The 23,076-nt window shown below is 54.1% G+C and overlaps 1 protein-coding gene across 1 annotated transcript in view; it reads left to right on the forward strand.

Moving 5' to 3' along the window:
- MTCH1 (mitochondrial carrier 1) overlaps positions 1 to 11,163 on the forward strand; it is a 12,060-nt gene extending 897 nt beyond the window's left edge. Inside the window, exons 2-12 of the mRNA XM_084220640.1 lie at positions 374 to 458; positions 1,783 to 1,889; positions 2,274 to 2,351; positions 2,645 to 2,702; positions 3,461 to 3,512; positions 4,463 to 4,522; positions 7,575 to 7,668; positions 8,021 to 8,068; positions 8,256 to 8,323; positions 9,003 to 9,078; positions 9,505 to 11,163. Of these exons, the coding sequence (XP_084076766.1) occupies positions 374 to 458; positions 1,783 to 1,889; positions 2,274 to 2,351; positions 2,645 to 2,702; positions 3,461 to 3,512; positions 4,463 to 4,522; positions 7,575 to 7,668; positions 8,021 to 8,068; positions 8,256 to 8,323; positions 9,003 to 9,078; positions 9,505 to 9,576 (798 nt within the window). The 3' untranslated portion in view covers positions 9,577 to 11,163. The remainder of the gene's footprint in view (positions 1 to 373; positions 459 to 1,782; positions 1,890 to 2,273; positions 2,352 to 2,644; positions 2,703 to 3,460; positions 3,513 to 4,462; positions 4,523 to 7,574; positions 7,669 to 8,020; positions 8,069 to 8,255; positions 8,324 to 9,002; positions 9,079 to 9,504) is intronic.
- The last annotated feature ends 11,913 nt before the right edge of the window (positions 11,164 to 23,076 follow it).

The raw sequence follows: 23,076 nt of genomic DNA on the forward strand, positions 1-23,076 counted from the left end.
CTATACAGGGAATAGGGGACACCATATAATGGAGGGGTAGGGCCCCCCCATACAGTGGGGGCTCCTTTATAGTGGGGTGTTGGGACCTCTCCTGTGACAGGGAATGGGGACACCCAGCAATCGGGGAACCCGTATAAAATTAGTCCTCTGCCATAGGGTTTCCTATATAAGGCAAGATAGGAAACCCCAAAACTCTCTCAGTAACAGGGTCTCCCCAAAATGGGAGGGTGGAGGATCTCATGTAATGTAGGGACCCCATAAGAAGGGGAAAGGAGTGCCTGAGAGTGATGGGGGATGCTGGGATCAATCCTGTTCATCCCAGGGACTTTGGGAACACCAGAACAGAGACCTGCTCATGAGCTTTCTCCCTCAGGTTGGCCATGAGCCACTACCTCCAACCATTGGAAGAAATGTGCTGGGAAGGAAGGTCCTGTACCTGCCTGGCTTCTTCACCTACGGTGAGTGACTGTCCTTCCCTGCCAGCACGAGGTTCTGCCCTCGTTGAACCAGGGCTGGGAGCTGCCAGGCAGCCTGAGCTGACCCTCAGCAGCACTCCCACATCCCCTTGGGATCATCCCAGGGCTGCAGTGAGGCATAAACCACCACAACCTGCAAGGCTGTCACATTTGTGTACCTGTTGCTGGGGACAGGGAGGTGTTGGTGCTGCATCGTGTTCCTGTGGCACATTGCTCTGGGTTTGCACCATGGTGGAGGGGTTGGGGGGTTTTAGGTGCTGTAGGTTTGTTGCAGGAGGTTTTTGTGTGTTTTGGAGGTTACAAAATACTTTCCTTCTGCTACAAAACAGCCCCTGGAATAACATGCCCCCTGCCCTGCTCATTTGTGTTGTAGATGGAGCCCTAAAGGGACAGAAATACCAAGAAAAGGGCAGGTAATATGTTTAATAGGAAAAAAAAAATTGGTATTTTCCTCTTTTTGTGGGTGGAGCAGTATGGGAGAGGTGGGTGAATACTTTGTGACCTGCTGTCACAGCGGGTTTGCTGTGGGGAAGAGGAATGCACTGTCCTGACAGCTGACCTGGGCCAATCCCAAAATCAGCCAGTGGTATCTATGGGGTGGAACCAGCACAAGAGCTGGATGAGAGCCCTGGAAGCCCATCCTGGGACACCCAGGGCTGGAAATACTCCAGTCCTGCCCTTTGGAAGATGTAAATTCCAGAGATATGGGCAGTGTTGGGTGATGGAGAGGTGCAGAGCCCGCCTGGCTTCACTTGGACAGCACAGGACAGGGGCCAGGAGCAGTCAGTAGCACATAGTGGGTTCTATCCCACCTTGTTATAGTAGAAATGGGATCTCTGGGCTTTTTTTTGCAACTGGAGACCTGAGGAAGTTTGCCTGGGAGAAGATGGTGGGGCAGGAACTGAACGTGGGTTTGTGAGATCCATATGAACCCCGAGTCAGACCGTTCCTGGGGTGGAGGGAGGAGGTGACAGCACAGAACACATGGGATGATCCCCCCTGCCTGGTTCAGTCCAAACTGCCTTGGAGCCCTTTCAGGTGAGCAAAACCATCAAAAGACAAAAAGTAGCCCAAAATATTGGAGCTGTCCTTGCACCTTAGCCAGATGACAGAGTAAGAATTCTTGTCCTCCACTATGAAGTTTATTTAGCACTGTTACAATAAATCACTTACTGTGGGGCTGGGGAGTGGCTGCCGTGCTGAGCTGAGCCTGGCATGGTTTCAGCTGAACCTTGGGGCTGTTTGGGGTGCTCTGCATGCACTGTCCCCTTCCCAGCTGACAGCAGTCTGGTGTTATCCCACCCAGCCAGACACATCGTGGAAGTGGACGGGAAGAGAGGCCTCTTCCGTGGCCTGACTCCTCGCCTCATCTCAAGCACTTTATCAACCATCACCAGGGGGAGTGTGAAGAAGGTAAAGTTCAGCTTCTCTCTCCATTAATCACCTGCAGGGTCAGTGCTACTGCAGCAAGGGCTGCACAGGAGGACTGATGCATCCATCCCTCTCCATCTCTTAAGGGAATAGTCTTCCAGTGCCCTTATCCCAAAAGCATTTTTTAATTTATAAATCATTTTAATTTGATTTGGCATCCCCGTGCCTTGTATCCTCTGTCTGCAGTTTTGTGACTCCTCTATTCCCCTATTTTATTTTCCATCCTTTCTTCCCCTGTGTTCCTTCTTGCCTGTTTGTCTTGCCCTTGCATCTAGAGCACGGCTTTTTGTGGTTCCCCCCTGTCCTCAGACATTGTGGGTCAGCATCTCCATCAGTTCTGAGCATGTTGCTTCCCTCTCCACTCAGGCTTTTCCACTGGAAGACATGGAGCACGTGTCTAACAAGGATGATGTGAAAACTTCACTTAGGAAAGTGGTCAGAGAGGTGAGAAGTGGATATTGCCCATTTATGAGTGGTTGGGCACATCCCTGGGGTGAGATTACTTGGAGAGAAACTAGGGTGAGAAGTTTGTGGTGAGAAGTTTGTGGATTTGTTTGTCTATCAGTGGCCATTCTGTGTCTATCCATTAAATAATTCACAGGAGTAGAGGTTCACCCCAAGAACAGATCTCAAAAGAGGGATCAAAAATGTGTTTCCTCACACTGAGGGAAAGGGCCTGGGCCGTGCAGGAGGAGCAGCAGATCTTTTCTCACAGGTGTTTTCTCCTCCCTTCCCAGACTTCCCACGAGATGATGATGCAGTGTGTGTCCCGGGTTGTCTCACACCCTCTGCATGGTGAGTCCTGTCCCCTGGCTGGCAGCCCCCTCCACACTGGGCGTCACCCCAAACCCTGCACATTCAGGGGGATGGTTCCTACGATGCTTTCTATCATATGAGGCTCATGCTGGGGTTTGCCTTCAGGCACTAACACAGCTCAGCAATGAGTTTCTCTCTTGCCACTCATCCAGGACCTTGTCCAGGAGATCCCATTGGAGTTAGGGCCAGTAGCAGCCTTCCAGTGCCTAAAGGGGCTCCAGGAGAGCTGGAGAGGGACTTTGGACGAGGGCATGGAGACACAGGGAATGGCTTTCCACTGCTGGAGAGCTGGGTTAGATGGGATATTGGGAAGAAATCTTGTCTGTGAGGGTGGGGAGGCCTGGCACAGGGTGCCCAGAGAAGCTGTGGCTGCCCCATCCCTGGAAGTGTCTAAGGCCAGGTTGGACAGGGCTTGGAGCAACCTGGGACAGTGGAAGGTGTCCCTGCCTATGCCAGGGGATTTGGAAAAAGATAGATCTTTTGGAAAAAGATAGGGACCTGATAGATCCCTTCCAACCCAAACCTCTCTGTGATCCTCTGAAATCCTTCCCACCACTTACAGGCTCAGGAAAGGCCCCAGTTTCTAATGAGTCTTGCAGTGCTGATGACCACTGAGAGGAGCTGGAGATGCTGTGAGTTGAGGGAGAGCAGAAGGGTTATGTTTCATTTTCCTTCACATCCATTACAACCCAAAGTGGATTTGTTTGTCTATCAGCCCTGTGTTTCTTTCCTCCCAGTGATCTCCATGCGCTGCATGGTCCAGTTCGTAGGCCGGGAAGTCAAATACAGGTGAGTGGCTGCAGCTGGGAAGGGTCTGGGGTCAGGGGTGCCAGGAACTGACCCCAGATCAAATATAGGGTGCTCTGGGATGGTCCCTGTGAGTGGGGCATGGCTGGAGCAGGCTGCTCACAACCCTCCACCTCCCAGGGAAGTGATCTGAAAGAAGCCACCACATTCCCTTCCATCCTCATGAAATAAACCCTAATGAAACTTAATGTTGGCTCCCATGCCGTGGGAAACAGGGTTATCCAGGTGGCTTGAGAGACTGAAAAGTCAATCTGAGATGTGCTTAGAGGGTGGGTGACTGGGGCTTGAAGGGATGTGGGAAGGCTGGGCTCTGTCCCTGACGTGCCTCTGTTCCACCTTGTGCCTGTTTGGGGCTGTATCACCCCTAGCTGATCACACAGCGAGTCTCCTGCCTTTTTCCTTTGGCTATTAATGGAAAGGGAAGGCAGCAGGGAGGCAGAGTGGATAACACAAAGCTTTGCTGTAGCCCTGCTTAGTCTGTAAAATTTTTCCAAGTCTTTTGCAGTACCAGCTGCTTCTGTGCAGGGCAAGACTGCCTGTGGAGCAATATGGAGGCACACTAGACAGGATTGCAGCCAGCCCACAACAGCCAGCTCAAGTTCCCAAAGGCAGACTGGGTTCTTGGGCTTAGAATCATCCAAATCAAACCATATCACACAACATCTGTACCCACTCACAAAGCCTCACAGAGCTCTTGTACCTTCAGCATTGAACAGTTGTGTGCAGGTTGGGTGTTCTCCTGGGTGTCACTGCAGACTGGCAGAGTACACACATGACCTTCCTTCCTCAAACCTGCCTGGTCTGAGGAGAATAGGCAGAACAAGCTGCCTTCTGCTGGGATGATGGCTGAGGGCTGCAGGATGTGTATGAAGCTGCACAGGGCAGAGGTGGAACAACTCTGCACACTCACAGCTCTTTTCCTTTCTTGGCAGCGGTGTGTTCAGTGCCATTGGCAGGATATTTAAGGAAGAAGGGGTCCTGGGATTCTTTGTGTAAGTGAATTGTTGTTTAAATACTTTCTCCTATAGCCTGAAGGCACTGATGGCTCTCCAGGGCAGCTCTGCCACCCGCAGATGGAGTCACACTGAGCTGAAACCTTGTCTGACCAAGGGACTCCCACATTACTCCCACGATTACATCTGTGCCTTTGACAGCACTCCAGTTTGACCATTAAGTTTGGCCCAGATCTTATCTTCAATCAAACCTTCAGAGCCCAGTGGAGGCTGTGTTTTTTCTTATCTTACTTTTTCCCTTGGTGCTTCTTTGTGTTTCAATGAAGGGCCATTTAAAGGATTTGTTTGTGCAACAGGCACCAAGATCAAGTGCAACAATAAGTTCCAGGGCCTGGATAAGCAGCATATTCCTCTGCAGAGCACCATCGGTGCTTGTAATGAGCAGGGCTACCTGTGTGCTCTGAGTATGGTGGTGCCTGGACCAGGAGGAGCTGAAAGGTGTTTCCAGTTGCTTACAGAGCATGGCAAATTGGTGCATCACTCAAATGGAAGTTTAGTGGACACCTTTTTGCTTGAACCCTTAATTAATGCTTCCTGCCTTTCTTTTTCACATCTACATGAAAGTAGAACCACCTGCTGTCTCTGCTCATGGTAGGGAGGTAACTCACTTTATTATGTCAATAATTGTAAAGGCAGCTCTGGAATTTCAGTAGGGGTTTCCAGGATGCCTGTGTTTTTTCCAGAGCCTGTTTTGTGGCTCTGCAGTCACAAAATATGGCCCTCCAGATGAAACCTGAATGCATCAGGAAGAGGGAAGCGATCACAGGGGGTCTCACCCTGTCCTTCCCCAAGGGGAAATGGCCAGGGATCTGCAGAGACCCCACCCATTGAGTGTCACTGCTTCTTCCTTTGGAAGCCCACAGCTTCTCAGCTGAGCTGTGCAGCTCCAAATCTGCTCCACTAAATACAGGATGCTCTGGGATGGTCCCTGTGAGTGGGGCATGGCTGGAGCAGGCTGCTCACAACCCTCCACCTCCCAGGGAAGTGATCTGAAAGAAGCCACCACATTCCCTTCCATCCACATGAAATAAACACTGCTGGTAGCCTAATGAAACTTAGTGGTTCTCAGGAAAGGCTTTAACACAACCCAAATTGTCTCAGGAGGGCTCTGAAGTTCTACATGCTCTATAACCCTGTTAGGAAATCCCACTGCTGTGAGGGGAGCACAAACTGTATCTGAAGGACCAAACTGTTTTCTCCTCTCAGCCCTGGAGCAATCCCAGCACATCCACTGCCCTAAAATCGTGGCAGTGCACTTGTTTCTTGTGGCCTTATAACCACCCCCAGCAATAACAGTGGCACACACTCTCTGGGTGTGTGCCTGGCTAGAGATAAAGACTTTTCAGGAATGGATTTATCTCCCTTTCCCTCGTATCTGCAACAGGCTCCTGCCAGCCCAGGAGGGTGTTCCCTGAGCTCCAAAGCTGCTGGGCATGGTCAGTTCAAGGTTGGCTTGTCCCAGGTCCCTTGCACTGGGTTGGGTCACATTACTGTACATCATTCAGGCTTCCTCCTCTGCCTGCTGCTATTCCAGCTTTTCATCATGTTCCAGAAATATTCCCAGTTCAGATCTTGGATGTCTCAGCAGGTGTGAGAATTGCAGCACTCACTTTTTTATGTCAATAGTAGTAAAGATAGTGTTGGAATTCCAGGAGGGGTTTTCAGGCCTGATGCCTTTGGCTTGTTGGCTTCTTTTAGTTCCTTTGTTCAGCTCTCAGACCCCTGGTTTCCAGTCATCCAGCTCAGGGCCAGCAGCTGTCATTACTTTGGAGGGGAGAAAGGGATGGGATCCTTATTGGAAGTGGAATAAACGGTCTGACTCCCTATCAACAGTTGGGTGAGGTTTTCCTTATGGGGCTGCCCTGGCCCAGCCTTTTGCTTCTGGAATTTATTAGGCTCTTGTATCTGCAGCAGCTCAGGAGCTTCAGACTTAACTTTGAGTTAGAGAAAGAATGGTTTTTACAAAGGCTGAAAGCCAAACACAAAGCAGAGCATTTCTTTGGGGCCAGAGAGCTTTGATTTCTTTGTCCTGTCTGCTGCTCTCATGTATCACATCTTTGAAGCCAGTGAATCTTCTGTTGAAGGTTTCTGCTGTGCCTGGCCCCTGAGACCTCAGCTGCATGCCCAGGGCTGCTGGGGCCTTAACAATGCACAGGTTGTTCCCAAAACCAGTCCCAGTTGCTGCTCTGCTGCTGCAGCAACCACAGCAGGAAACAAACTGGTCCCTTGCTCTGATGAGGCAGTGTGGTGTTTGGGAAGAAACAAATGACTCAGATTAACGTGCCTGGAGGTGGCTCTTTCTAGCTCAGCAAACAGTTGTGTGGCTCTTGACAGGCTCCTTTTCAGAGCTGACCACATCTGCTGGTGAAACACAGGTTTGACAGACACCTGGATCCTTTTGCAGTGGAATAACCCCTGCAAAAGCAGGAAACCCTGCCCTGCTGCAGCAGATGCTGCAGAAGCACCAACAAACTGGAGAAACCCTCTGGAATATTTTGTTTAAGTTTTAGTGCTATTAACTGCAAAAGCTGGTAGTGCTGGTGCTGCTGGGAGCTCCAGTATGTCAGTGGGAGGCATTAACCAAAGAACTGTGCTCCTGGGGGCAGCAGGGACTGGGAAAAATCAAAGTGTTCCCCCAGTTACTCCCACTTCTCAGTGGAGCGAGTTGTGCAGGAACAACCCCTCATTTTGATTTCTAAAAGAAGGGAGATTCCACTAAGAGATGAACTTCTCATTCTGCATCCAAAAGAGCATCTTCAGAAATGGAAACCACTTCATCTGTGTCTCACTTGGGTTTCTCAGCAGGAGTTGGGCCAAGAAGGGATTTGGGATAGAACAAGTATGTGTAGTACCAAGTTTGAAGGCTGAGAGCTCTTCCCTGAAATCTCCCTTTTCAGTTCCTCCCAAAATAAGAATTTCATTTTGGGGGAGTGGAGTTCCTCTGAGCTGGTGGAGGGAAGGAGGGCTGGACATCTCAGGAAGTGACACTGGGACCCTCCTGCACCTCACACCTCTCTTTTTGCCCTTGCAGTGGGTTAGTCCCTCATGTCCTGGGGGATGTCATCTTCCTCTGGTGCTGCAACCTCCTGGCTCACTTCATCAACACCTACGCTGTGGATGACAACGTGAGTGGAAGTGTCTGAGGGAGGGCTTGGGGTCTGGACCAAGCACCTGCAGTGGGAAGGGGTTTCTGGGGAACAGGGGCTGGTTTAATACAGACCCCAGGCATTGGGGATGTCCCTGTGAGGGCGCTGGGGGCTGTGTCTGCTCAGGGCTGTGCTTCACCTGCACTTCGGGGGATCACAGTTCCCCAAATGCCTTCCCAGACTCTTAGCTGGAATGCAGCTGCTCTCCCTTGCTTTCTGCCTAGTCTCCTGCCCCTTGCCCTTCGCCTCAGGCTCAGGGAGTGTCACATAATGGCAGTGCCAGCCTGGTGTCATCCCCCTGCTCCACAACGCCTTTGGTTTCTCTCTGCAGTTCAGCCAGGCCTCGGTGATCCGGAGCTACACCAAGTTCGTGATGGGGGTATGTAGGCAGCTGTGTCCTTTCCCCTCCTCTGCCACCTCTGAGCTGAGAGCTGGTGCTCCGGGGACAGGCTGGTCTGTACTTGACATTCCTTATCCAAGGATAACTCCACTAACATGCAAAAGCTGGAAATAGCGTTTTTGACATGGGGAGTGTTAGAGAGGCTGCTGGTTTTCTGTGCTTTCAGATCGCTGTGAGCATGCTGACCTACCCGTTCCTTCTCGTGGGAGATCTCATGGCAGTGAACAACTGTGGGTATGTCCTTCACACTGAGATCTAAAGCTTTTCCTTCCTTTCTTGCAGCCCCTTGTTGTCTGAATGGGCTGCTAACGACCGTAAAGCTTTCCTCCAGCCCCGTAAACTCTGTGGCACCTCGCAGAGCTGGCTCGTTTCCTGTCCCAGGTTGCTTATAATTTTAGATCAGAGGGCACAGACACGAGCAGCAGAAAAGCTCAGGTGGTGAGAAATCGGGAGAGTTGTGGTGGTCTGAGCTGAGCTGGAGGCACAGGGATCAAAGGGACAGTGCTGGCTCCAGAGAGCAGCACGAGGGAAGCAGAGCTCTTATGGCAGCCATGGGAGCAGACAGGAGCAGGACCGAGCTTGCCTTCCCAATCGCTCTGCTGCAAGTCTTCTGCATTTTTGCTCGTGGGAACGGGATCCAAGTCTGGTGCCATGTTTTCTCAGTATCTGCTGGCTTTTGAAGGTGTAGATACGGTCCTGGACTCTCAAAGTCTCCAGGTAACGCTCCTTGTTTGTGCACTCCAGGGGTAATTAAATTACAGATCTGCTGCATTGTAAATAACGAGCTGTCACTTGGCTGCCAGCCCGGTGTGGACACTGTCGCCGTGTCCTCATTCACACTTCCTGCTGCTCTTTTGTTACCTGTGTGGGTAAGGTGACACATCCACCTCAGCTGTTCCCTGTTGCCGTGCAGGTTGCGCGCCGGCCTCCCTCCCTACGCTCCCGCCTTTGCATCCTGGATCCACTGCTGGAGGTACCTCAGTGCCCAGGTGAGGGAGCAGGGCACACAGGGCGCTTTGGGCTCCCTCTGCTCCTTTCCTAAGTCTCCAGCATCCTCCAAAAGTGCCTGTGCTGCATCCTTGCCGTGCTCTGTAGGCTCCTTCTGTCCCTCCAGTTCTGGCACTGGTACCAGCATGGCAGTGCTGCTCTGCCCCTTGCACACCCCGAGCTTGCAGCCTGTGAGCTTTTATCCCTGCATTGCACACAACAGAGTGTTCCCCTCTGCATCTGTCACCCCTGGGGGAAATGCTCAACTCCAGCACCCACCGGACTAGAACCTCGCTTTGTCCTGCAGAGCAGCCCAGGGTGCCCAAGCCTTGCAGCCCTGCCATGGGCATGGAGTGGGGCCCTGCTACCACAGCTGCAGTTCCCTGGGCAGGTCTCAGGCTGCCCTGACCCCGGGCTCTCCTCCTCAGGGGCAGCTGTTCCGTGGCTCCAGCCTGCTGTTCCGCAGGGCGCCCATCCCAGCCTCCTTCCCCATCGACTGACGCCTCGGCAGGGACGGCTCATCAACCTGGACTCCTCAAGAAACCCCAAGCTTGTTTCGATATCTGTATATTTCTATTTTCTGATCCAAAGTCCATGGTGCCAGAACTGACACCTCCTCTCCAGCAAGGCCAGGAACAGACTTCTGGACATCTGGCTCAGGCTCCAGCTGCACCAAAGCTCCATCCTCGTGGCTGTCTCAACTGGAATGCATAGCAGAGAGAGCAGAAAGCTGTTGTCTCTTTGGTCCAGGCTGTAGCTCTGGAGTTGCTGGGGAAGTCCAGGAATCCAGAAAATGCCCAGGTACTAAAGGAACCAGCCATGAGCTGCGGGGACAAAAGACTGCTTTGTTCTGCTTGAGCTGAAAAGCAGCAGGAGATCCAAGGTCACCTCCCTGGGAAGGTTATGCCAGGTGACAGCCTCCTGCCTCATTCTTTCTGGAGAGAGCCCCTTTGCCTGGCAGGTAGCTCATCCTGGGCAAGATCAACCTGGCATCCATATTTCAGGTTTGAGGGTATCTGATCACCCAGGAATATCCTACCTCCCACAGGCATGAAAATGAAATTATAGGATCAAAATAGGGAAGGGAAACAGAGTCCCACTGCAAAGAACAGAAGAGTCCCAAAGAGATGGGTCCAGCCCAGCTCAGGGCAGCAATGGGATGTGGACAAGGAGAGGGCCCTTGGCAAGAGACACGTGTTGGCAGTGGTGCTGCTTTGGGCAGGATTTCCCTGATGGAATGGGCTGTGTTTAGGATACACCCAGCAGAGCTGTGGGCTGGGCAGGCAGCCTGCACACACTCTGGGGGAGGTGGGTGCTGGGTTGGACTGGCCTGGCTGCACCGAGGGGCATCTCCCAGCCAGCAGCACCACGAGCCCTGCTGGGCTCCTGCTCCTGTTGCTGATGGAAACGGAGCTGCCGGGAGCTGAGAGCTGCACACAAAGGGCTCTCCTGCAGCAGGGGCAGCCTGCAGCCTGTCCAGGGCTGTCTGCAATGAAGGGATACACCTTGAGCTGGCCAAAGGCTGGTGAGGCATCAGGGTTGAAGGCTCCTGGTGCTCAGTGGAGCATGGCTGGCTCTGTGTGTAGCAGAGCTCACCAGTGGCACAAGGCAGAATTTAATGCTCAGCTCCCCAGACAAGAATTTCTTTGCACCAGTCTGTGCTGTGATGGCAGCCAGGCAGATTCCCCCATTCCAGTTCCCCACAAAGCAGTCTTTTGCACAGAGGTGATGCTGCACTCCCTGGGAAGAGGTTTAGCATTCCTTGAGCAGGTTCCCACGTGCTGCAGCAGCAGCAGCTGGAGTCAACATCTCATCCTGGTCCTCTGGGGACCTGCTATCACAGGGGGTTTATTCTCCAGCAGGCAGGGTTGATGCACACCCCAGGCAGGGCTTGCAGGACAGTGGTGGTGTGTGCTGGGAGTGGCAGCCCCCACCCAGCTCCCCTCAGTGGTGTGAAGTCAGTCCTGTCTGTCCTCCCTCACTCCCAGTGTGTGTTACAGTTAAATAATGCATGGACCTGTTCCCTAACACCAGAGATGATTTCAAAGAGGATTTAATTATGCTCCAAAATACAGTTATAAAACAACTATTGGGTGGTTTGGTTTTTTGGGGTTTTTTTGGTGATTGTTTTTTCCCCTGTATAATGTGCTCCCTCAGGGAAGGTTTCAGGTTAAGACAGGCACTTCCTTTCGTCTTTTCTACAAATCAGGGTCTAAATCAGCTGTTTAAAACTCAGATTCCCCCTGATTTTCCTCACCTTTACAGAAGGTGGGCATATTTAGGCTGAGCAAACTGCAGTGGGTGCACCTGGAGTGAAGGTGGAGGCAGCAGAGGGCTTGGGTGCTTGAAGCAATATATGTGCAATTAGGTTTTTGGAGTTAAAATTGACCCTGAGGTCTTGTGGAAAGGGGTGATAGAGACCCTTTGCCTCTCTCAGACTGGTGAGGTGGGCTCAGCCATTCCATCTTCCCCCTCACAGCTCCATCCTTCCCTTTAATCACCTTGTTTTATGACCTGCTCCCACACACAGGGCATTGCACCTGCCAGGTCACACAGCACCTGCTCAGGAACATGTACCTTTTCCCTCCAAATTAAAGCCATGTTCTGCTGCTCACATGCCTGTCAAACCTCCTGACAGCCTCTGCAGGGAAAAGTGCTATTTCCTGTCCTTTGAGGAGTTTACCTAAGGAATTTACCTAAGGGATTTACCTAAAGCTGCACCAGTGGATGCATCCTGCCAGTAATTTCTGCCCAGTTCATCAGGGCCCACAAACTTGGCTGAAAACCCAACAGTTGACTGTAGTTTTTGCTCAATTTAAATGAAAACCAGGTTTCAAAGCTTTCACTGCACTGCCTTACTTTGAAGCAAGGGGCTGCCATGCTTAGGATGGTTGAACATTTTCTCACCTCCTCTTTCTATCCCTTGTCCCATCCTTCATTTGAGGGGCCCCAGGACAAATTTCATTTGAGGACCCCCACCACAAGGACAAATGTCTGCACCAGGAGCAGGCAAGGAGATAACCCAAACCCTGGCTGGGCATCCCTCTCCCTTAAATTGCTACTCATTAGTCAGTGCTTGGCCCTGCAGCTGGTGCTCAGGTATCCCAGCTGAAGGGGGGATCCCACAGGAATGGGGGGATCCAGGGTGGAACATGTGGTTGGGAGAACAAATGAAGGGGTGGAGGAGGAGGTTTGGGTCTGGCACCCGGGATGGAGCTGGGGGTTTGTCCCGCTGGCGCTCCCCTGGCTGCCCAGGAAACAACCTCTGGTTTAAATATTGACTCTCCTGCACAAAGCCAGGCTGGGTGGGGATTGCTGCTGTTCCCTGCCCACACCGTTTATCAGCCTCCAGTGGAGAACTGAGATTGCTGGGACTTTGGCCTCATCTGCTCCCAGCTGCCCGGGGGAGAAGGGAGGCAGCGACAGCAGCCAGGAGAGGGAATCTCAGGTCAAGGCTGGTTTGTCTCTCCGCTGGGCATGGATGCTCGAGTCTGGCAGGATCTGGAAAGCAGCAAGATGAGCCTTTGTGCCCAGGGAAGTGCAGCTGAGCTCAGAGCCAACGTTCCATCCTCCTCTTTCCCCTGCAGAGCCGTCCTGCTGCAGACCCTTCCGTTCAGTCCAAACCCCCTCCTGGCCGTGCCGCTCTCCTGGCGTGGAGCCGGGAGGGAACATCCCAGAGAGCCCTCCCGATGCCTGGATGGTGCCTGGTGTCTCCCTGGTGTCTGGTCAGCGGGAAGGCCAGGGGCTGCCAGCCCTCCCCCGCAGCCATGGGGGGCCCCATCTTGCAGCCACGCATGAGGAAGTGCCCTGTGGCACAGCTGCCCTCGATAAGGCTGTTTGCTCTGTTCTCCTGCAGTGCTGAGCTCCACGTAGGCAAATAATTCCTTAAAAAAAATGTATATATATGTAAAAAAATAACCCTCACAGAGAGATCCTGCTGCCGGGGTGTTGGGGCCAGCTGGTGCCAGGAAATGCTCAGGGTGGGGACTTGGACTGGACCCAGGCACCAGCGGTGTGGGGGCCCTGGACCTGTCCCTGTCTTCACACAGTTCCATCCCCTGGGATGGCCTTCACTCCAAATGGGGAATTGCAGAGGAACCAGGTCCTCGTGGATTCCCCCTGGATAATGGAAATCCGGTCGGGAAACAAGGAGAAGAGGCCACAAAGAGCACAGGAGCAAAGCTCGGCACAGCAGCCTGACCTGCCACGCTGACAATGACAGCTCTGTCCATCACTCACGGCTGGTAAGAGGATGGGAAGGATGTGGGGAAGCTGCTTTCCATGCTCCTGCTTGCCTGCTGTGGGCTTTTTTTAGGGTAAACTCCCTCAAATCCTCCTAAACTGAGCTGCTCTGTTCCCTCCTGGGCACTGCTCTCAGGAAGAGCCGGTGGTATTTCATCCCACCCTGAGGAGATCTGGGTCTTTTGGGGAAGAGGTGGCAGCACAAGGTCAGCACAAGGTCAGACTCCTTTCCCTGCAGCCCCCGTGACCCCTGCACACCTCCCTCGACACTTACACCACGCTGGGCTCCCCATCCCAGGGGAGAAACACGAGGGGCAAAGTCTCCCCAGCTTTAAACTCAGCCCCTCTCCCCCTGCTGTGACCCCAGGCCGGGCTGGCGTGGTGAGGGTGGGCATCGCCGCGGCTGCGGCCCTGGCTCGAGGCGCTGCCCCTCGCTGCAGACATGTGAATGCTCCCATCCCTCGGAATGGAGTTTCTCCCTGAAAAGCCGCCTGCGCTCTGCGGCCGGGCGGCTCTTGTCAGGCTGCCAGAGGAGGCCGGAGCAGCGTCACATGCAGCAAAGTTTTACAAGGCGAGCGAGCGTCTGGGGAGAGGGACGGGAGAGGGACCGACCGCCGCACGCACACACTCGGACGCGCACGCGGAGAAACCTCCTCCAGGCTCCCTCCAGCTCTCATCCCAACGCTGATTTTTTTTCTTTCTTCCTTTTTTTTCTTCTGTTTTTGGAAGAACAAAGACTTTGGGGTGGGTTGGCGCTGTTGTTTTTCCGGGGTTGCTGTCGGTGGATGGGGGGGGAGGCTGGAGGTGGAGGGGGGAGCTGGTGGCTTGAATGTGAGAAAGTCCCAAATTTCCCTGGCAGAGTTGCCGAGATCGTCTGTGCGAAACTTAGAGAAGGAAAGACGGGGGGGGGGGGGGGGAAATAATTAAAAAATAAAATATGATGACGTCACTCAGAGCAGGGGTGCCTTCCCTGCTGCCTGTCAGATGCGCCTGAAAAGAACAGGGCAATAAAACAACAGCCGCCTCTGTCTCCCTCGTTAAACACGGCACTAATTGGATGTTAATTTTTCCTTGCTCTTCTCGCTGCTCGATTGTGAGGGCTCTGCCTGGCTCTCCCTCTCCCGCTTCCTTTCTTTCCTGTTGCAATGCTCTTGGCAGCTCTGAGGGACTCCGGACTGTGCGCTCCCCTCCCGCTTGTGGACTGGAATAATTCAGGAGCTGGGAGAATTAAAAAAGACGAGGCGCGGGGGCGAACAGTTCAGAAACGGGGCGGGCGTGATGGATTTCGAGAGCTACGCTAATCTCCCCGTTTCCCGTGCATTGTCCTGCCGACTTGGAGCTATTCTCTTCCCATTTGATTTCTCTTCCCCTCCTTTCCCTTCGCGTTGGGTTTGGACTGCAGGGCAAAAATATATGTTTAAAAAAAAAAAAAAAGCATTAAAAAAAGGAAAAAAGGCAGGAAAAAATAGAAAAAAAAGACTAAAAAAGGGGGAAAAAAAGAAGAAAAAAGCCCAAAAAAAAAAAAAAAAGAGGAAAAGAAAAAAAGCCTGGTTCAATGACGACAAACCCCCAAACCTCCTCCCAGCTCCCCCCGTCTCGCCGCGCTGCCTAACCCCTGCGTGGAAACAGGCGTTTTAGGGAGCCGGAGCAGGAAGTTGTTGTTCTCTGTCTTGCCCAGGTCATCCTTCCAGGGTATGTGTGCAAGGGCGGTGGGCACGAGGGCTCGGTGGGCGCCCAGCAGCCGTCGGCCGCCCCCCACGCTACCCCCAGCCAACGAGGCGGGTGAGCAGCGCAGGGGGAACGGGGGCCGGGTGGCGTTTTGGGGGACGCAAGAGGGGCCCAAGGGACAGGATGGGTGGGGGAGCGGAGGGGAGGGAGCAGGAGGCGGAGGTGGGGGGAGAGAGCGAGAGCCGGGGAGTAAAGTCCTACCTGGGATCGGTGCCAACTTCCTGCAAAGGGTTACAGACCCGCGGCTTTGAGAGCCCACCAGAGGCGAGTGCGCTCTTGTCACGGTTCCAAGGCGAGATGAAGGCAGCGGGAACAGGTACAGCAGATGCCGAGTGGCCTCGTTTGCCCGCCGAGCGGGGCTTCGGCTCGATTTAAGCCTCGCCGACGAGGAGCCTTCGGTGCTCCCGCCGGCGGGGGCCTCGCCATCCCTGCACGAGGCCACCGGGGCTGTCGGGTGCCAAGGGTGGGGTGGGTGGCTCGGTGGCGGGGGGGGTGTGTGTGCATGGCACGGGGGGGGCCTCCGCTGCTCGCTCGCCTTCTTGCCGTTTGGATTAACATGCGGAAGATGCGCCTGTCACTTTGCTTACTGTCAGCGCCGGCTCGGGGATGGGTGACGGCTTTGTTCGGCGCAGCCGGGGGAGCCGTGCCAACTCGGACTTGGCAGGCGAAGCCGGGTGGGCAGGGAGAGGGGGACGAGGGAGCGGGAACGGCTGCTGGGGCGGCTGCGGAGGGACGTGGCCGCAGGCCCGCGTCTGAGCACGGCGGCTTTCTGTTGGCGTGCGCCTCCCTCTCCCTCCCTCTCTCCCGCGCTCGCCTGCGCCCAGGCTGGTGCAGACAAAATGAAAACGTGTTTTGTTTTGGTTTTTTGGCATCTCCCCAGCAGTGCTACCAACCCCAGCTGCCCCCCCTCCGCTCCCTTTCCCAACCCGTCGTGACTCCTTTTTACAATCGGCACGACCCAGGTGCTTGGGCAGCAACAAAATAAGGCCAAAAATACCCCCTGGCATCCAAACCACCCCCAATCTGCCACCCTGGGCAGCAACTGCTCCCAACTGTCCTCCATGGCGGGTGGGTTGTTGTTTGTATGTACATAGATATATTTTGTCCTCTTTTTTTTCTGCCCCCATCGGGTCCCTCTTGCGTTGGGTGTGTGTGTTCCTATTCAAGGACCCACCACCTCCTGTCGTGCTAAAACCAGGAAGGAGGGAGCCAAGGGCTCATTTCTGCCTGGACGCCGGGGCGGCATGCGAGGGAGACAACGATGGAGGACAAGAGGAGGGAGGAGAGGGATGGGAAGGCGGGAAAAGGAGCATGGGGAGGGCGGAAAAAAAATAATCCACCTCCCCAGGCCTTTTGTTTAACCTGCGTTGATGCAAAGAGGGGTCTTGGGGGTTTTTTCCCTCCCCTTGTCCTTTTTTTTCGCCATGTGCTAAGCCTCATGGGGTGTTTTCGAGCCTGACGGGGCAACTTTCCGGAGCGGGCGGTGTCGGAGGTTGATTTTTTGGGAGGTGACGGGCTCGTCCCGCAGGCGCGCAGCTCCCAGTGCAGGAATTCCTGCCAGCTCGCCTTTGTGCCAGCCTCCCTTGGCCTTGGGTGTCTCGTTCGGATGGAGCCTGGCATCCAGGCACCGCCCATTTCTTGGCATTGAGCTGCGAGGAGAAGGAAAGGGGAGAGAGCGAGCGAGAGAAGGGAAAAAAAAAAGCTGTCTCACTCAAACTGGCCTTTCTCGGAAAAGGATCCTTCCCCGATGATTGTCCGGATAAGCGGAGCTAAATCCAGCCACTACTCAACAACAAAACCACTCTCTTCCACGGTGCGTCTCTCTTGCTGCCTTGGTACGAAATCGAACCTCACTCTTAATTTTGGTTGGTTTTTTTTTTTTTTGGTTTTTTTTTTTTTTTTTTTGTCCGTGCGGTTGGGGTTTTTTTTGCCTTTGATTTGAAATAACGTTTTGTTCCTCCAGTTGCTCCGTTGCTTTGTTGTTGCTGTAACCTGCCTTCTCCCCAAAATCCTTTTCCCGCCGAGTTCTCTGGCCCTTGGTGCTAAAACACCCGACTTTAATCGGTCTCCTAGAGAGGGATGTATAGCAGATAGGCAGGTCCCTACGTGCAGCATTTGGAGCAGAAGTGGAGGGTGATTTCTCTCCCTGCCCTCGCCCCACCACCCGGGACGTCCCCAAGAGCCACCCGGAGCTGGGCGTTGTCGCCCGGGCGCCTCTTTAGTTCCCCACCGGGCACCACCGATGGGGGAGAATGTGTCGAATCATGTCGGATTTGCAATTCAACATGGCAGCCGGAGCAAACGTGGTGGGAGACGCTGGGCACGGGCACTCCCGGCAGCGCCAGCGCAGGGTGGGGGCACGGCGAGAGCGGATGCACAGACAGGGAGGACGAGAGGACAGCGGGGAGGACACAGGGGCGAGGGCAGAGCAGGAGGATAATTTTATTTAATTTCATTTGAAGGGGGTGAGTTCCACCAGGAGCGGTCTGGGAAGGAGGGAACTCAAGCCTCCTGGTTTTGTCAGCATTAACTGTTTAGAAGCTGGCTGGTTCCCCACGCTGGCATGGCGTGCCCGGGCGGGCGCGGGGCTGGGAGATGCCCGGCAGCGGGGCGGGACGGGGCGCTCCAGAGGCGGCTTTTCCTGGAGCCACGGCGGCCTCGGGGCTGGGCCGGGTGCTGCTGGAGGAAGCCCTGCGAAGGCTCGGGATGTTCCCAGCCTCTGCTGGAGGAAGCCCTGCGAAGGCTCGGGATGTTCCCGGCCTCTGCTGGAGGAAGCCCTGCGAAGGCTCGGGATGTTCCCGGGCCGTGCGGCTCCTCCGGCCTCGTGCAGGTTCGCGCCTCGCACCGGGGCGAGGTTTGGCACGGCCGAGGCTCCGCAGGGTGGCCCAGCCCTACCCGAGCCCAGGGCTTGCCCCAGCGTGGGGGAATATGCCCTCTTTCTGTCAAACTTAATTTAGGCCTGGCTGGGACACAACAAAAGCAGCTTGTTTGCAGGGCAGGGTCCTCCTTCCTGGCTGCCGCGCACTCCGCAGGCGCTCGGAGCCATGAAAGCCACCCCTCCTCCTTCACCAAATTTTTCCTCCTTTTCCTCGCTGCCCAGCCTCCCTGCTCCTCCTCCTTTCTCTGAAAAAAAACCCCCTTTTTCAGTGAGCAACACATGGCCCTACAGTAAAACCTTCCAACTGGCCACAAAGCACCCAAATGCTGCAGCCCTTCTCTGCCTCTGTGACCCAGCAGCCTGCACTGGCTGGATCAGCCCTGCCCTGGGAACATTCCCCAAACTGCCTCACCCACCTGGATGGTGACAGCCTCCCAGAGATGGTGTCCTGGGCATTTCACATCTTCCCGACCCTGCAGGGAGCTGTGTGGCCTCATGCACCCTGGTTTGGTGGCTGGGATGCTGGGGTTCATTATTGGACCTTGCTTGTGCTGTTTCCACAACACCCCATGGCTGGTTTGGCAGCTGAAATTCCCACCTTGTGGGAGCTGGGGGCAGTCAGGCATCCGGTCTGACCCCCAAAATGTGCCAGGGTGGTCTCTTCAGCAGAGCATGTGGACACAGTGGGTTACATCCAGACCCTTAATTCCAGTGAAAAGGCAGCATGAGTGTTTTACTCATCATTCCAGTTTTTCCCTTGCAGATTATTTATACAAAGAGGGGCTGGGGTGAAACCAGACCTTTCCCAATTTGCTCCCAATCCCTATTGCTTTCCTGTGAAAATCTGGTGGAGAACAAATATTAAAAAAAACCCTAAACCCCACTGAAGCTCCTGCAAGCAGCCTGAGAGGAAAAAAAGTCTGAACTCAAGCAAGGCTCTTCTGACGTGTCCTAAGCAAAACATCTGGCACCCCTGGAAGAGCCATCCAGCCAAGGGACACAGCTGTTTTATTCCACAGCTCACAGCAAAACAGGGCTCATGCTTCCAGAACATGGCTCAGCAGAAAGGGTGAATTCTTGAAAGGGGGAGTCAGATCTTTCTGCTGTTTATTGCCTCTGAATCCCCAGTTTGCTCTCAGGCTGCTCTGGTGTGAGCTCTGCTCCATCTCCTGGCAGGAGACCAGGAGCTTTGCTCTGAGGCTGGAGCCTCGTTCAGCTGCTGTAACCCCCAGCAGGCAGCAGAGCCACTCTGGATTTGCACAGACATTCCTCACAGCAGGATCAGGCCCCCAGGTTTCTCAAGGGTGGCTCTGGGTAATTTCCTTTCCTTAAAAGGACCAAGTTTGGCCAAGGCAGGGTTTGAATTGTGATTTCCTTTTTTCTTTTTCCTCTTTTTTTTTTTCTTAATCCCCTACAACTCACAGCAAAATTTGTATTGATGAGAACTGCCTGATTTACAGCTGCAGAAAATGCTGAGCTCTGTGTCTCCACAGGCCAGACCTGAGGGGGAAAGGTTCCCCCATGCTGGACCATCCAAGTAAGCAGCTTCACCACTCCAGGAACCACTTCTTGTGGGGAAAGAAGGGATAAAAGGCAATGAGACTAATTTGAGTTCTGTGGGCTCCACCCTCAGCCTTTCCACTAATTGTTCCAAGGGATTTGGGGGTACAAGTTTCATGAGATCCTTGCAGAAGCCCATCCAAGGGAGAGCTGGGAGGGGGATCCATGGGGAACCTGGTGTCCAAGCACAGCCAGACTGGATTCACCCTCTGTACCACCCCACAGCTGGGCCTCAGAAGAATCAATACCATTTCTTTTTCTCCCTGCAGTGTTTTTCTCTCTCTGCTCCTAATTTCTCTCTACCTTTTTTCTGTGGTACTGTTTTTTTATGTTGGAGTTGCTGTAGCTACTGTTTAACTTTGGTGAGAATTGGCTGCTGCGAAAGGTGAGCTCTGGGAGGACACAGGAGGTGACCAGTTTGTTATTGTAGGGCTGCTCATGGGCACTGAGCTGTGCTGTCTGGCTCTGCAGCTGGGAAGCCCACGAGACACGCAGGGTTTGGCATGCTAAGGCTGCTCTCCAGATAGTCCTGGAAATGTAAGAGAAGTAGCCCAGCAAAGGACACAACCAGCACGGCATGAGGAGAGGTCTGCACAGTCAGAGGGGTGGGAGCTGTGTTGCTGAGGTGATGGAGACCAAATGTCACCCTGGGGGTGGCCTCACATGAACTTCTCCTGCTCATTCCCACACCAGGGTTTTCCCCCAGCAGTGCTTTTCCCCTCTGTGGTTGCTGCCAGCATCACCATCCTGCTGGCCTTGGGAGGTGGCCATGCATCCCTGGCTCCTGCAGGGCTGGGCAGGAGCTTTCTCCTCATCTGCAAGACCACAACAAACTGTGCTTCTTCCTCCTCCTCCCTTCTCCTTCCTCCTCTTCCTCTTCCCCATAGCTTGAGGGGTCTGCAGGGCAGCCACAGCCACCTTTATGTCAATCTTGGGTCCCGTGTGGATTCACAGGATGGTCCATGCTGATGTTTTATTGCCAGGTGTGAAGACCTGAAGCAGCTTTGCAAGGCCTGGCAGCTTCAGGGGGTAACACCAAGAGTTCAGGTTCTCCCATCCTTCAGTCTGGGTTTGCCTGGCACTGGGCATCAGCTCTGATGAGGGAAAGGGAGGTTGTGGGGCAGCACATGGCATCCTGGCACGTGAGCCAGCGTGAATCTGGGTGGGAGCAGGCACAAGGGTGGGAGCAGGCACAAGGGTGGGAGCAGCCTAATTTGCTTGCAGCAATTCTGACAACAGAAAGGTGAGCTCAGGCTGGTAGTGGAGGCACCCTGGACATGCAAGGAGAGAAGGTCCCAAAATCCCAACTCAGAGCAACAAGTTGGGTTGTAGAGTTTTCCGAGCAGGAAACTCCTCACAGAGACTCCACCAAAAGTCAGGGCAGCTGCTGGTGCCAGTGTGATTGATGTCAGCTTTAGTGTCTGCACATCTGCTCCCAGAGCTCCAGTTGGTGGGAGGAGGATTGGGCTAAGACCCCTGGAGCTGAGCAGCCCCACAGGGAGGATGCCTGGGACCATCCCTCCAGCTGCTGTGTGTTGGGAGACTTTGCTGCCTCTGAAGAGAGCTGGGATGAATGCAGAGGAACACGGATAAAAGGAGGGCTTTGCTCCTTCCTCCAAGGTGGCACTGCACAAAATCCAAGCAGGTGATGAAACCCATCCACTTGGCATGTTTCAGTGTCCAGATATAATACAGATGAGGTTTCCAACATCGCCTCCCACTTCAGTCTGGCCAGTCATCCCACAGTGTGATGGGGAATTGCTTCTGCTGCCTTAAATCCACAAAACTTCCTTCTCTCCCTGTCCCCAACAGCTGTGAGCAGACACCAAACCCCACCCTAGGGGTGGCTGCATCTCAGCAGAGATGAGGAGGCACACAGTGAATGATGTGTCAAACCCAACAGTCTTTGCTCTTGACCTTGCTCACCTGCAAATCTTTCTGGCTCTTCGGGGAGGCAGCAGCAAAAGAAGAGCCTGGCTACAAACTCACAGAGCAGGGAGAGCTGAGCTGGTGGAGCCTGGCTGTGCAGGATCTGCCCCTGAGCCAGGGCTGGTCCAGCCGTGCCTGAGCACGGTAGGAGCTCCCATCTGGATCTCAGCTTTGCAGTCCCGGCCCTCCCCTGCCCAGGGGATTAGCGGAGCTGCGGTTCCCAGGGCGGGGGAGGGCCTAATGAACACAGACAGGATAACCAAGCAGGTATGGGCTTCCTGTACTTTAGGGCTCAGGAGGAAATCCTGCAGCTGGTGAATCTGGATACGATTAGTGTCCATTTCTCCCTGTGTAATCAACCCATCTGTTCATCCTTGCGCATCAGCTGCACACGCCCCACTGCAGGCAGATACCTCTGGGGCACTGTGTCCATCCCTGTGTGCCCCACTGCAGGCAGATACCTCTGGGGCACTCTGTCCATCCCTGTGTGCCCCACTGCAGGTAGCTGGGGCACTGTGTCCATCCCTGTCTGCCACGGCCGCTCCGGGTGTGATGGGAACAAGGCTCGCTCTGAGCCTGGGCAGCTCCTGCTCCTCTCCCAATGGGCTGGGGCAGCCTAGGGGAGCTGCAGCCAGCATGGCCACGATCCCAAACAGCAGCACACAGCCCTTTATTTCCTCCCCTTGTCCTTTTTTCTGCCATGTGCTTGAGCCTCATGGGGTGTTTTCGAGCCTGACGGGGCGGGTGGTGTCGGAAGTTGATTTTTTTGGGAGCATCCAGTGCAGGAATTCCTGCCAGCTCGCCTTTGTGCCAGCCTCCCTTGGCCTTGGGTGTCTCGTTTGGATGGAGCCTGGCATCCAGGAAAAGCTGCTGCTCTGGCAGGAGGGAGGGTGGCTGCTCCAAAGGGCTTGGAGCAGTTCAAAGGGATCGCTGTGACACACAGATAAGCTCAGCTTTCCAGACTCTGCCTGCTCATCCCAGCTCAGCTGTGCCACAAGCAGGTAAAGGTGGATTATGTTTGGCTGCCTGGCTTCAAAGCCTCGTTCATCCCATGGGATGCTGAGCACAGGACACACGGCCCCCTCATGGTCAGGGGAAGGACTGAGCTCTGAGCCCTGCTCTGTGAGAACACTGGGGAATATGATAGGTAATGTGCAGGATCCTCAGGGCTCATTTCAGCTTCTTTTCCTTGGCAGTTTTGCCCAACTATGCAAAAAACACGACAGCCCTGCAGTAGGTTACAAATGTCAGGTAATGCACCAGCCTGGGCTGAAATGAAACCAAAAGAGGAGCTGGTGTGGATCAATGGGGTTTTTTTTTTTGTAGTGCAGTGGCTGAAGTTTGCTTGGTCCTTTAGGGTCTTCTGAAAGGTCCAGCTTGGTGACAGAGTTGGGACAAAACTCAGGGTTACAATTCCCAGTCCTGGTGTCCTCTACACCCAAACAGTGCTGACCTCTACTGAAGTAGCTCTTACTGGTGGTCACTGGAGTGTCCTGGGGATCTGTCACACCAAGTGCTGTCCCCGTGAAGATGAAGGTGGTTCCTATCCAGGGGAGTTCACATGCACAGCCCAGTCCTCCCCCATGTGGGGTGTTCAGGGATCCAGGCACCTGAGCTCCTGCCAAGTGTCATTAAAGCCAGGAACAATCTGAGGAATGCAGCA

The sequence above is a fragment of the Fringilla coelebs genome, assembly GCF_963513975.1.
Source record: "Fringilla coelebs genome assembly, chromosome: 23".
Taxonomy (NCBI): domain Eukaryota; kingdom Metazoa; phylum Chordata; class Aves; order Passeriformes; family Fringillidae; genus Fringilla; species Fringilla coelebs.